This window comes from Gymnoscopelus microlampas (assembly GCF_963454915.1).
Source record: "Gymnoscopelus microlampas genome assembly, chromosome: 13".
Lineage (NCBI taxonomy): Eukaryota > Metazoa > Chordata > Actinopteri > Myctophiformes > Myctophidae > Gymnoscopelus > Gymnoscopelus microlampas.
This window is the reverse complement of record NC_139950.1, coordinates 44,408,609-44,422,999: the sequence shown is the minus strand read 5'-3', so window position 1 is coordinate 44,422,999 and position 14,391 is coordinate 44,408,609. Positions and strand designations below refer to the sequence as shown.

Here is a 14,391-nt window from a genome sequence, read left to right as displayed (position 1 = left end):
TGTTTGAGTTTTTATCATATTCCTTCAGTGTCATTGTGCGGGCTGACAATGAAATGAGGTGAAATGTAATAAACTTTGATAATGATGTGGTTTGGAGATGGGAAGGCTGTTGGCGGTAATGTCTATTGATGTGTGGTTATTGGGCCCTTTATTTCTCCCTTCTCTACTGCGTCTACTACCGCGCACGATAAAATATTGTTAATGTATCCATTTGTAACGCGGTGAGAGTGTACGAATGGAACCAAATGGACCCGTACGGGTCCATTTGGTTCCATTCGTACACATCTCAGCGAGTTCAAATGAACACTGAGGATTTGAATGCGTGTTCTTTGCGGTTTTTCCCTGCTAGTCAGCAGCAGCTGAAGAAGTGCCAGTCGGAGCTGAACAGACAGGTGAAGCAGAGCAGCAGTGTCATCCAGGAGAAAGTGCCCTTCAATGACACCAGTGAGTTTTTGAATTAGACGCAAACGATAAGTAAACAACTCATACAACTAGTGTTGATTTTGACAGCAAATGTAGTCATATTTTAGTCATCTGAAATGTTTTACTGTTAGTCTAGTTTTTGTTGACTAAGTATCATAAGATTATAGTCAACTAAATCTACAGTTGATTTAGTTGACTAAAATGCATTTTGGCGGTGGCTTGGTGGCGTCGTAATGGCTGATTTTACACTAGGTTGCATGCTGAAAATAGCCGATCTACAAGCTCACAACGCTTCGCGCTGCGATGCGTTGTGAGCTTGTAGATCGGCTATTTTCAGAGCGCAACACCCGAGTGCAACCAAACATAAAACGATTTGTCTTTTAGTTCTACTGGATCTCTTCTCCACTAGTCCCTCACTAACATTTTAGTCTTTTATTTGTTGACGAAATTGTCAATATATTTAGTCTTAGTTTTAGTCATCGTAGCTTCGTTTTTATTTCGTTTTCGTCAGTGAAAAAAGGTAGTCGACGAACATTTTTCGTCATAGCTTTAGTCGACGAAATCAACACTGCTTACAACAACTCGCATTAGGATTCTCAGAGCTGCTCGGTTAACCATTTTTTCTTTTGAGCATTTTCAAATAACGCTAACACATATAAACAAGACCGGATCTAATAATAACTCCCTGTGAATCTCTGACATATTGATGACTTTATATCGATGATATCGTGCTCGCCTAAATACGGGTGGAGGACAGAGGCCAAATGAATTGGCAAAACGTGTGTTCTTTTTAGTCATAATAACAAGGTTTAAAGCAGTCAATCTGCTCAAGTCTAACAGTGGTCTTTCCTCTCGTGTTCTCCAGAATTGAGTGTTTACAACAGCCTGAATGTTCCACCACACAACCGAAGACATCAGGTGAGTGAGGATATGATGACAGCAGCCCAGTAATGCATGAATCAGCAGATTCAGCACTTCACATGTGATGTGAGTGGGGAGTCTGTTGGGGACTTCACAAGTTTTCTGTGCTCTTCCTTTTTGGATTCAGCTGAAGGCTCGGGATGTGGCAGGTCAAGCATTAGGGCTGGTACAGGACCTGGTGGCTGCTCTGTTGAACTTCCATTCCTACACAGAACAAAGAGTCCACATCTATCCCCTGGACTCTTCTATTGAGCCCATCTCCCCTCTCAACCAGAAGGTAAGACAAGCTAAATGATGGATAGTTAGGAGCCAAATGAACCCTTATAGGTCTGTAACTCTGAGAGTGTACAAATGGAACCAAATTTGGTTTCATTTGTACACTGTCAGAGTTAAATTAACATTGATTTTACAAAATAAATTGTGGTCCCAGACATAGGAATGCCATTAAATGGGGGTCCGTAGCCTCTAATGCATGTCAAACTGGGGGTCCTTGAAATTAAAATGTTTGAGAATCACTGCTAGAGCCGTAAAAGTCTTCCCTGGCATACCTTTTCAAATGGGGGTCCACAGGCTAATAAGTGTCAATTTGGGGGTCCTTGACATGAACAAGTTTGAGAACCACTGCTCTATCCTGCCCTCTATCCAGTTTTCACAATACTTACATGAGAATGCAGCCTATGTGCGCCCCCTGGAGGACGGCTTGCTGCAACTACACGAGAGCATCACAGAAGACACAGTTACGATGCTTGTGAGTGATGTCTGTCTTCTCCCCCCCCCCCCCCCCCCAATATGCAGTGACCTTCTAGAGTAGGCACTTGTTGTTTTATTGACTCGTGTTCCATTGATTTGAAGGAGACAGTGGGTAAGCTGAAGAACTTTGCAGATCACTTCTCCACGTACACCAATTTCCTGCAGAAGATTCTTCCTTACCAGCTGAAAAGGTCAGATCTCACTGTGTGTGTGTGTGTGTGTGTGTGTGTGTGTGTGTGTGTGTGTGTGTGTGTGTGTGTGTGTGTGTGTGTGTGTGTGTGTGTGTGTGTGTGTGTGTGTGTGTGTGTGTGTGTGCGCGTGCGTGTGTGTTAGTGTGATTGTGCGTGCGTCTGTGTTAGTGCTGTCAGTTTTCCTCCATAATCCCATTTGAATTTCAATGCTTTAATATTTTTAACAAAAAAATATTCGAATGTTTTATGTAATATTTAATTATATAAAATAATGTATAGTTGTACAATAATAAACAGTGCATGCACTCAAACTTTATTGTGGATCATGCTTGACGTGATGAAAGCCTATTTCTTAGATATATATACAGTATATATATTTTAAATATACATATATTTCTTTTTAAACTACATTCGAATGAAAATTTCAGCATTCGAATGTAATAAAACATTTTTTCATTCTAATTATTTCTGAATCCCGAATTTAGTTTTGAGAGCACTAGTATTGTGTGTGTGTGTGCCTGCGTGTGTGTGTGCGCGTGAGTGTGTGTCTGAGACAGAGAAATAGGCTTTGTTGATACAGATCTGATCATTTTCCTCTTCTCTCATCAGTCTGGAAGAAGAGTGTGAGTCACCTCTGTGCACCGCGGTCCTTACGGCTAAGAACCAGGAGCTGCAGAGCGACATGAAGCGGGTGACGTCGGTGTTTGGGAAACTACAGAACTACATCAACCTCTTGGCCTTACCTAGTAGGTCACCTCCAGGAGCTTTGAGCTTTTGTTCCACATAAACAGTAATGACACGAACACATTTAAATATATTTATGTTTTCGGGCACATTAATAAAAAAAAAAAACTTTTATACTTAACCCATTCAATCCGGGAACGCATCTCTTGTCATTTTAGATGTCTTTGGCTATTTAAAAATAGCAGATATACAAGCTCATAGCGCGGCACCGAGTGCCACGCTATGAGCTTGTAGATCTGCTATTTTTGAAGAAATGTAAAGCAAACGTTTGTAAAATGTTTTGTTCCAGGGACCATCTAGAAGCAAAGATTTGAGTTACAAATGTTCGCTTTAAAAATACATATATTCAAAGATTTGCAAAAACCCCCCCACAATTTTTCAAAAATAGCAGATCTACAAGCTCATAGCGCGGCACTCGGTGCGGCGCTTTGAGCTTGTATATCTGCTGTTTTCGAATAGCCAAAGAAATCTAAAATGACAGAGATGCGTCCCCGGATGGAATGAGTTAAAAAATGATCAAACCTGTCACTTACTGTATGCCTCATTTGATTCAATGCAATGATTTACACAATGGCACGTTTGTGAAATGAACTGATAGCAGCTGCTAACCGTTTTTGAAGCATTTTTGCTTCGTCTTTATTGGAGGAAGGTTAAGGGGGGGTGAGGTGGGGGTTAAGTGGGGGTGAGGAGGTGGTTGTGTGTGTTTTTTACAATGTGTGTGTGATATGTGTGTCAGGTGTGCGACAGGATGCCATGCCACAGAGCAGCTCCTCTGCCGTGTTCACCCAGCTGGCTGCCTGCCTGCACAGCTTTCACGACGGCATCAAAGGTGAGCTGCGCCGTTCATTCAGTCACACTGTATTTCACCTTAGAGCCATGATGCTACCGTCAGCTACCATTACACAACACTCTCACTGTTGCCATGCATACAAATATTCAGTGGTGGAAAAAGTATTACATTTTTTTTACTTAAGTAAAAGTATCAATACTGCAATGTAGACATACTCCATTACAATTAAAAGTAGGGAATTCAAGATTAACTTGAGTAAAAGTACAAAAGTATTGGTATCAAAATTGACTTAAAGTACCAAAAGTAGAAAGTACTCATTATGCGGAATGTCCCATTTCACGTCTTCAAATGTTTAAAAATCTCTTGAAAATAACAGATCTACAAGCTCACAATGCGTCGTGATGCGACGCATTGTGAGCTTGTAGATCGGCTATTTTCGAATGGCCGAAATGCATAAAGGGCTGAAGTGGTTTATGTATGTTTTGTAATAATAATCAAAATCTACAAAGTAAGAGATGTAGTGGAGTAGAAGTAAAAGTATTGAAAATTGGAAATATAAATGAAAGTAAAAATGCCTCAAAAGTGTACTTAACTACAGCACTTGAGTACATGTACTTAGTTACTTTCCACCACTGCAAATATTTTTTACTTTATGTTCACTCAAGCACTGGCAATGTCAGCCGACCTGGTTGTTATAGGGCAAATGGCCACAGGATGCAGTGGTGTCGAATTCCGACAGTGAATGGTCAAATTAATATGTGGTCTCTAGCTAAGTAGAGTCACTTGATATATCTAGCACAGTGGAAGTCTGTTCCACCTACCCTACCAACCCCATCCCTCAAGTGGTAGTGTGACCAAAGATACTCGATGAGACCTGCAATTTGTCAATGTTAATGTGTTACTAAGATCCACAACATATCATTATGCTAGTAGCATTTAAATTGAGATAACGATGCCCTACAAGGGCGCTGGGGTTGGCACAAGGGTAAAGTTCCTGCCCGTCACCGCAGAGATTAGGGCTTTGAATCCTCTGCGGGTCCTCCAGCTTGGCCTGGGCATCTTCTTCTTAGATTGATGCGTTCCTCCACATGCGTTGCATCCTCCTGGGGAAACTCTTCACTGTCAGGTGAAAAGAAGTAGCCTTGACGTCATGTGTGATCAGAGGAGACACATGGTTGTCTGTGTTTTCAGTCACAACTTGGTACTAGATGGATAATTGGAAATTGGCATAATGACTCAATCGGGAGCATAAGGATTTTGTTTTTTACAAAAAAACAACAATGCCCTACAAAGCTGGTGACTTTCCAAGTAGCTGTTGTGTTATAAATGCCTGTTCCCACTTGCTCCTGTCTTCTCCACGTGTCCCAGAGATGTCCAAGCACTACAATCAGAAGGCCAGCTTGGAGCAGGAGCTTCCGACCGTGACCCAGAAGCTCCGGACCACCACCGACTGTCTGCTGGGATCCCTGGGTTCTCTCACCAGCGTCACTGGCAAGGTAAGGCCAGCAGGGGGCAGCAGCAGCGAGACTGAATGTGACAAAACACAAAACAACCTTGAATTAACTCTTATATTAAGCCTGGTTCATGGTCAAAGCGTGCTGTCACACACCACCACCACCGCCACCCTGCTGTGCATGACCCAAAAATGTTCATTCTGCCTGCATCTGTCTAACATCCACGCATCGCTAATCTGTCAGCAGGACTGAAAATAGACAGAATTCCACCCCCCAAAAAAACATCAAAACAGAGAGATTTGGCCCGGACGGTTGGCGTAGCCGTCTGGGCACCTAGGCTGGTAATCCAGCCTGACAGCGTGTCGCGGGTTCGATCCCGACGGCCTTTGCTGCGTGTCACCCCCCATCTCTCTCCCCATTTCCTGTCAGCCTACTGTCCTATCAATAAAGGCATAAAAGCCAAAACATTAATCTTTTCGAAAGAAAACAGAGATTCACTACAGTTCCACTACAGTGGAAATATTTTTTAAAATGTTTGAAATGTATTTTTTATTGAATCTTCCATCATACAAAATACAGTCCTTACACGTGGATAATAAACATATATTCCTCCTTGCACTTCACTGCCCTCCCTCCCACTCCCACATTGTCCCACCCAGGGTCACACAAAAAAGTAAATAAAGATAAAAATGAACACAAACAAAATAAATATTAATGTTATAAGGGATAGTTCTAAATGACTTTTTTTCTCTATTGATTAGTCACCCCATGGAGACTTGAATTCATGGATATGTTTTAGTTTTTGTCGCATTCCTAAGTCCATAATTTGATGACCGGCAGCTGTTCCGGTAGGAGACACAAAGAGTCTCCTTTGTGTCTCCTACCGGAACCGCTGCCTACCGGTCCTCTGGTCATCAAAGTGTATTGGCTTAGGAAAACTAAAAAATATCCATGAATTCAAGTCTCCATGGGGTGACTAATCGATAGGAAAAAAAAGTCATTTTTTGGGTGAACCTCTAACAGTAGTACTACCAAACAAAACAACACAACTCCACCTCCAGGACAACGCAACATAAACCAGGCATCACATAAAACCATTATTGACAATAATTATGATAATGGTAACCAGACATTTCGCCCTAAATCCATTTCGCCCGTGTTTTTGACCGAACATTTCGCCCACCCCCAGACGTTTCGCCCAGACATTTCGCCCACCCCCAGACATTTCGCCCAGACATTTCGCCCACCCCCAGACATTTCGCCCAGACATTTCGCCCGACATTCATTATAAATATATAATCAATCAGTTGTGCGAGATTCATTATAAATGGCTTTATTTAAGAGGGGAATTTTCAGTCATCCGCGGACTACTTTTTTTCGCCGATAAATTATAGTTTTGGACCATGACGGAGGCGCGCCGACCATCGGCTGGTCGTTGCGGGCACTCGCGCCTGGAGGCGCTCGGGCGCAACTCCTCACCCTCAAGGTCTGCTAGTCGACTACGCGCCGTCCGAGTTATGTACCGATAGGGACAGAATCGTAAATATTTTTCGTGGGGACTGCGTTTGCCCCACTGACTGCGTCTCACACACACACACACACACACACACACACACACACACACACACACACACACACACACACACACACACACACACAGAGAGAGAGAGAGCTTTTATCTAACCCTAACCCTCTCATTCTCTCACACAAACGGCCAGCTAGCTTCACTATATATTATTAACTGTAGCGGGCGAAATGTCCGCGAAATGTCTGGGCGAAATGTCCGACTTTTTGGGCGAAATGTCCGACTTTTTGGGCGAACTGCGAACTGGACGAAATGACTGGTATTCATGATAATAGCAGCTCTGCTCTATCCAATGTTAGTATGACCCAGAACTACACCCTGTTACCCAATCCCCTGGTGCATTGTGTCTCAGATGTGTGGAGTAGATGATGTAATGCATTGATGTTACTTTGTCTGCCCTGCCTTTCTGTAGTTTACACACGTCTTCCTGGTAAAAGCTCAAATCCTAATAGAGTAACAGATAGGGCTGTCACCATTACGAATCAAAGTTGACGATTAATTGTCACACAAATAATTGCGATTAACGACTTAATTGTGTGTTTGCCATTGAACACTGGAACATGTGAATACACATTTAATTTCTGTTTGCCTTTTAGGCTTTGTAATCAAACATTGCACAGGACAGATATGACAAATAACTGAAATATACAATCCCACGATTTTGTAACCCCATTTTTTACACCCAGTGCCAATTGTCTATGTAATCCTGGGCACTACCTTCCCTCTGCCAACCTAGGGAGGCCAGGGCCGAGCTCATGCCTCCCTCAATGCATGAGAGCCAACTGACCTTCTTGTCACCTGACAGGGGGAAGTTTCCCCGTTAGGACGTAGCGCGTGGAAGGAACACGTTATTCCAACCCGTTCCTTTCCCCTCCATCAGGCGCCCCGGCTGGCCAGGGGGAGGCAGTATAGTGACCAGGATTACTGCTTGTTTTTGTGAGGGTACCTACCCTAGGAGACATGGGGAGATGCAAATGTAATTTGCTCTGTGATGAGGTTTCAGTGCAAACTGGCCCTGTATGCTGGCTTCTCTCCCTAATTGGCAAGCTAGTGCCAGCAGGGGGCAGCAGCTGGTCCTCAGGTTGCCATTATGACACGTCAAGTAGAAATGTGTCTCTCCGAGGTTATAGAAGCATGTTAGATGTCAAATAAAAGAGATAGAATAATAATCATAACCATCATTTGGCATACCTATAATGGTTCAGAATGTGTGGGGCTCAGGTGGGTAGCAGTGGAGGGTTTGCCACACACTGACCAATGAACTGTCTCCACAGCTGGTCCCTGGACCGACCGAGTGTCCCATTAACTCTTTAAGACCGGGGACGCATCTGTGTGTCATTTTTAGATTTTCTTTGGGCTATTCAAAAATAGCAGATATACAAGCTCATAGCGCGGCACGAGTGCCGCGCTATGAGCTTGTAGATCTGCTATTTTTGAAAAATCTTGAACATTTGTGCGATCTTTGAATATTTATATTTTTTAAAGCGAACATTTGTAACTCAAATCTTTGCTTCATGGGGGGTCCCTGGAACAAAACATTTTGAGATGGGGGTCCGCGTGTTTTCTAAAACCTAACGCTATGTTGCTAGTGGTGCTCCAACTTTTCCTGTCAAGGACCACCCAAAATGATATATACTTGGCCACGGACCCCCATCTCAAAATATGTTGTTCCAGAGACCCCCAGAAGCACAGATCGGACTTAAAAAATCACGTTTTTCTCCAAAAATAGCAGGTCTGAAAGCTTGAGCTTGTAGATCTGCTATTTTTTTTTAATAGCCAAAGAAATGTAGAAATGACACACGGATGCGTTCCCGCTCTAAATGGGTTAACCATGTAGAGCAGTGGGTCAGCTGAGCCGTCAGGGAGGTGTCTGTCAGTCACGCAGTCATGGAGACACAGACTCAGTGTTGTGATTGGCTTGTTGGCTGTGGTTCCTCCCTCTCTGGCTGGCCTAGTGTGAACTCTCGTGGGTCTGGTGGTAAACAGCGTGTTGGCTGTTGATGTTGTATAGAATGAATGATGATTCATGAACAGCCAGGTCCATATTAAAAAAAAAACTAATCGCCCGGACACACACTTCACATTTTGCGGCAGAGTTTGTCCTCCTCCTGACCCAGCTGTAGAGAGCAGCCCGTCATTGAAGAGTTTTCCAGCACTCCCTCTTATGCAAACATGGTTTAATTAAAGGCTTAACCAGCCTCTTACACGGGGGATGAACTTGAGGAGTGTGTGTTCAAAAGTGTCCTGGACTCCTGGCCAAGGTTGTGTTATGGTGTGACCCTAAGGACCTCTTAAGACCTAATGGCTGGATGATGGGTTGCACAAACCCAACAACTGTTTAAATACTTACACCCTATATAGTTAGTTGACCGCAGTCCCCCAGGGGTCTATATTAGGACCCTGACTTTTTCCTTCTACACCAAATATTTGGTAGCAGAAATAAATAAATCTGATGTGCAAGTTCACTACGTGTGGCTTTGTGAGGTTATAGACCTGCTATTTTTTTATGAAGGCAGGCGCTGGACCAAAAGAAGACAATAATATAAAACAAAAGCAGGTCCACAAACTGTAGTTCATCAGACACGTCTGATGAACGGCGGCTTTGTTTGAAACGTCACTCGAGCAAGGCATTATAAATTGGTCTTTCAGGCGCTGGGCACCGCTATCTCCCTTGCCAGGTTTGACCTGCAAATTTCGATCCTGCCTTCTGTCGTCCTCTGGAGTCGCACAGACAAAAGGATTGAGACGCACCAGGGTTGTCTTACACCTGGGAGAAACGGGACAGAGTCTTAGAGTATTACTATTTTTGCGCTCTAAATAAAGCCTTTTTAAGTTTTGAAACCAGGTGCTAATCTCGCACCTCGGAGGTCATATGCTTTAAAAAAATATATATAATAATAATAATGATGATGATGATGATGATATAGAGTGATCTTGAATCAAAGAGTTAAGCAGAATTAAAGCAGCCATGGGACCAAAAGTCATAATATAAAATCATTTATTACACACATTAATACAGTGGTGCAGTACGAGTCAGGCTATCTTTCCTTTGCAGTTTGCACACAAGCTCAATATGAACACTCTTCTGTCTCACCAAAATAATACTTACAAGACTTCTGCAACGTGTGCTCTCTCTAGTCTCTCCCTCCTTCTCCATAATTTAGTTTCTGAAGCCATTATTTACCCCTAATATCTACCCCCCAGCTGGCTCAGTGTGGGTTGGGCCACAAGCCCCTGTAAATTGCACCTTGTTTCAACCTCCTAATCTCACAACTATCTGATGAATTCCCCTAATTGTTGGTATTGACTTAGTTGCCACAAACATGCACATATCCTGTGAGGCGGCAGTGGCTCAGGAGGTGGAGCGGCAGTCTTGGAATACGAAAGGTTCCAGGTTCGATCCCCCGGCTCATCCTGGTTACGTGTCCAAAGGTCCTTGAGCAAGTAGTCTCTCTATATAGGGTCTGGAACTACACCTCCTGAAATCCGAGAGAGGAAGCTGGCACTTCCGTTCACGAAAATATATTTTAAAATGTCTTTATATTTTAAAATGTCTTAACATTTTATTTCTTAATAACGCGAGACTATTGAGCAAGACACTGAACCTTGCATGGTTTCCTCCGCCATCGGTGTGTAAATGTGTGTGTGAATGGGTGAATGTGAAATACAAATGTAAAACGCTTTGGAAAAAAGTGCTATATAAATGCAGTCCATTCCATTCCATTATCCTGTCTAGTTGCTTTCTACACATTCTACACACAGTTTCAAGTCGTATGATGGTTTGCACAAAAAGTGTCACATCGTGATGTATTGTGAGCTTGTAGATCTGCCATTTTTAAATTCTTGCCTACATTGACTTGCCCAAAATAGGAACCCCAAAGTTGTAAACAGGTCTTTTGGTACTCTATTCTAGATATTAACCTTTTAACCTACTTCTACAGATCGCCACCTTCTTCAGCAACAACCTGGACTTCTTCACGTCGTCCACAGGCTACGGGCCGAGAGGTGGGACTGTAGCCCTCAACCCTTTGCAGGCAGAGAGCATGCTGGATAACAAGAAGAAAGCAGCCGCTTACATCCATGCCGTCACAAAGGTCTGTATATAGGGCTGTCACGATTTCAAATTTAAGTTGATTGCCACACAAATAATTGCGATTAACGATTTAATGTGTTTTTGGAATTGAACTTTGGAACATATGAAGCCCTTTAGGCGTAATAAAAAAATGCACAGGGTAGATTTGACAAATAACTGAAATATACAAAGAAATTATTGACATATTTAATAATGTATATTCGGGTAAAAAAAGCAGAAATAGCTGATCTGCAAGCTTACAACGTGTCACGAAGTGACACGTTGTAAGCTTGTAGATCTGCTGTTTCTGTTTTTTTTATATTTGAAAATGTGTGAATGTTTTTCTAAATGGAAAAGATTATGACGATCATGCAAAAATACTTGCGATTATCTCAAATAGTTGCGATTGCGACAAATAATTGTCCTATCTGTATATCCTTGAATACGCATTGTTGTTTCATAATATGTCTCTTTTCCCCTGTATTTTCCTTGTCTTATTTTGTTTGTTTCCAATTGTTTCATTCAGCCCAGACCACAGTCTGTTCCGTACAGAGAAGCTCTCTCAAACCGCCGCATACTGACCAGCTCCACGGAGAGCAGAGAGGGTCTCACTCAACAGGTTAGATCAACAAGTTCTGCTCATCACTTCCACACGCACTGATTAAAATGCTCTTGTTGTACTATGGGACTCACTAAAAAACAGGTGTTTTACCTGGATGGGCATAGCTAAGCAGGTCGAACAACAAGGCAGACGTGCTGACAGCGAGGCTTTGGGTCTCGTGAGGCGAACCCAAGCGAGCCACACCAGGAGTATGTGTGCCTACGTCGAGCAGCCCAAATGTGTTGCATATCGACAGGGTGGGAATCAGTTATAATCTATTTCCAAGTTGCATTTAGTACTTTAACCCATTCAAACCGGGAACGCATCTCTGTCATTTTAGATTTCTTTGGCTGTTCAAAAATAGCAGATCTGCAAGCTCATAGTGCCGCGCTATGAGCTTGTATATCTGCTATTTTTTTTTCAAATCTAGATTTCAGTTACAAATGTTCGCTTTAGAAATATATGTATTCAAAGATTTGCACAAATATTCCACGATTTAAAAAAAAAATAGCAGATCTACAAGCTCATAGCGTGGCACTCGTGCTGTGCTATGAGCTTGTAGACCTAGCCTGGGACCAGACGAATCTGCGAGTGCAAAAAAAATGTGCACTCTGCGATTTGGGTCTGGCACCGCTCCATAGAGAATCCATTTCCTGCTCCAGAAGACGTGGGTGACCAATCAGGGCCCAGTATTCGAATATGGGAGACTGTAATTGGTAGTTGGTTGTAGGTCTAACCAATTGCGTCGAGGGCCATTGTTTTGATCCCGCCCCTTGGGAAACAAAACGTCCTCATGGAAGCACCAGACTCATATCCACGCAGTGATATAGTCCGTCTACGCCAGGCTATAGTAGATCTGCTATTTTTTGAATGTGTGAAACCCAGGATTTTTACGTAGTCCCTTGTACTTTCTCCCAGTCTTACCTAAATGACATTATTACCCCGTCATCTTCCCATCCTGATCTCACAGTCCTCTCCTTTTCCTCTGTGTGAACCATCGCCTCCTCCTCTCCTCCCTTCAGGTGCACCAGAGCCAGGAGAAGATCGCTCGTCTGGAGCAGGAGAAGGAGCACTGGCTCCTGGAGGCCCAGCTGGGGAAGGTGAGGCTGGAGAAGGAGAACCAGCGCATCTCTGACCTGGAGACCCAGCTCACGGCGGCCCTCGGGGGGTCCGCCGTGGCCCCCAGTGCTACGCCGCCGGCCGACGAAGCCTCGCCCGGCGAGGAGGACACAGAGATGATGGAGCGGAGGGATACCGATGCCAGCCAGTGCAGCACCAGTCTGGTACACAGCCATTATGTCCTATAGCTTTATCAGCCTGGTACACAGTAGGGCTGTCAAACGAATATTCGATATATTCGAATATTATTTGAATATTGGGAAAATATGTATATTCGAATATGAAAATGTATATTCGAATTTAAAAAAGAAATGTTTGTATTTATTTATTTTTTTGTTTATTTGACAGGGACAAGTTATAAAAACAAACAAAAGATATGTTTTATTGGATCCGAGCACTCGATACATGTCTTTTGTACTGTTTCTGTCCAAAAAACAAATATATATCAATAAATAAAAACTAGACAAAAATGTTAGGGAGGGACGAGTGGAGAGGAGATCCAGTAGAACTAAAAGACAAGTCATTTTATGTTTGGTTGGGCTCAGGTGTTGCACTCTGAAAATAGCAGATCTACAAGCTCACAACGTGTTGACGTGTTGTGAGCTTGTAGATCGGCTATTTTCAGCATGCAACCGAGTGTAAAATCAGCCATTAGGACGCCATCAAGGCACCGCCAAAATAGTCGACTAAATCAACTGTAGATTTAGTCAACTATAATCTTACGATATTCAGTCGACCAAAACTAGACAAAAACTAAAACATTTCAGATGACTAAAACATGACTAAAACTAAATGGAATGTTATTCCAAGGACTATTGACTAAAACTAAATCAAAATTTGCTGTCAAAATCAACACTGATCTACGCCTATTGATACGTCTGATCATCTAAAGACAATGTAGTGGCTAAAACTGCAAACAATTTAGAAGGGACAAAAAAAGGCCCAGAAACAATTCAAAGTCTTTCCAGCCGTCCTTCATATTGGGAACGTGATATGATTTGTTTTCAAAGCAGAATGCGTAGGTTTGAAGACGTATCGGTAGGCAGAAATCTCTGATTGTTTGGCTACGCATGACAAGCTGAAGGATTTCAATGGCCACAGCAGGGGCGTTTGTTTTTGGCTTCAACAAAAGGAGCATTATCAGCCAACTCTTCTAACTCCCACACTAGGCCAGATTTTTCCCTTTAACCCATTTAGACCGGGAAAGAATCATTTTTAGATGTATTTGGCTATTCAAAAATAGCAGATATACAAGCTCATAGCGCAGCACAGAGTGCCGCACTATGAGGTTGTAGATCTGCTATTTTTGAAAAATGGTGAACATTTTTGCAAATATTTGAATGTACATATTTTTAAAAGAGAACATTTGTAACTCAAATCTTTGCTTCTGGGGGTCCCTGGAACAACACATTTTGAGATGGGGAGTCCTTCAGTGGTGCTCCAACTTTTCCATGTCAAGGACCCCCAAAATGATATGTGTTTGGCCGCGGACCCCCATCTCAAAATATGTTGTTCCAGGGACCCCCAGAAGCGCAGATCGGAGTAAAAAATGTTTGCTTTAATACAAAGGTTTTCATGAATTTTCCCCAAAATAGCAGATCTACAAGCCCATAGCGCGGCACTCGGTGCCGCGCTATGAGCTTGCATATCTGCTATTTTTGAATAGCCCAAATAAATCTCAAAACACCACAGATGCGTTCCCAGTCTTAATGGATTAATAAAACCCACACTTCCAGTGTCC

The 14,391-nt window shown here is 42.8% G+C and overlaps 1 protein-coding gene across 1 annotated transcript in view; it reads left to right on the top strand.

Moving 5' to 3' along the window:
• The window catches only part of ppp1r21 (protein phosphatase 1, regulatory subunit 21), a 38,053-nt gene that overhangs the window by 10,063 nt on the left and 13,599 nt on the right, over nucleotides 1-14,391 (top strand). Inside the window, exons 7-17 of the mRNA XM_084075691.1 lie at nucleotides 350-444; nucleotides 1,289-1,341; nucleotides 1,472-1,621; nucleotides 1,991-2,092; nucleotides 2,197-2,285; nucleotides 2,895-3,031; nucleotides 3,766-3,858; nucleotides 5,188-5,315; nucleotides 10,800-10,952; nucleotides 11,457-11,549; nucleotides 12,554-12,814. Of these exons, the coding sequence (XP_083931817.1) occupies nucleotides 350-444; nucleotides 1,289-1,341; nucleotides 1,472-1,621; nucleotides 1,991-2,092; nucleotides 2,197-2,285; nucleotides 2,895-3,031; nucleotides 3,766-3,858; nucleotides 5,188-5,315; nucleotides 10,800-10,952; nucleotides 11,457-11,549; nucleotides 12,554-12,814 (1,354 nt within the window). The remainder of the gene's footprint in view (nucleotides 1-349; nucleotides 445-1,288; nucleotides 1,342-1,471; nucleotides 1,622-1,990; nucleotides 2,093-2,196; nucleotides 2,286-2,894; nucleotides 3,032-3,765; nucleotides 3,859-5,187; nucleotides 5,316-10,799; nucleotides 10,953-11,456; nucleotides 11,550-12,553; nucleotides 12,815-14,391) is intronic.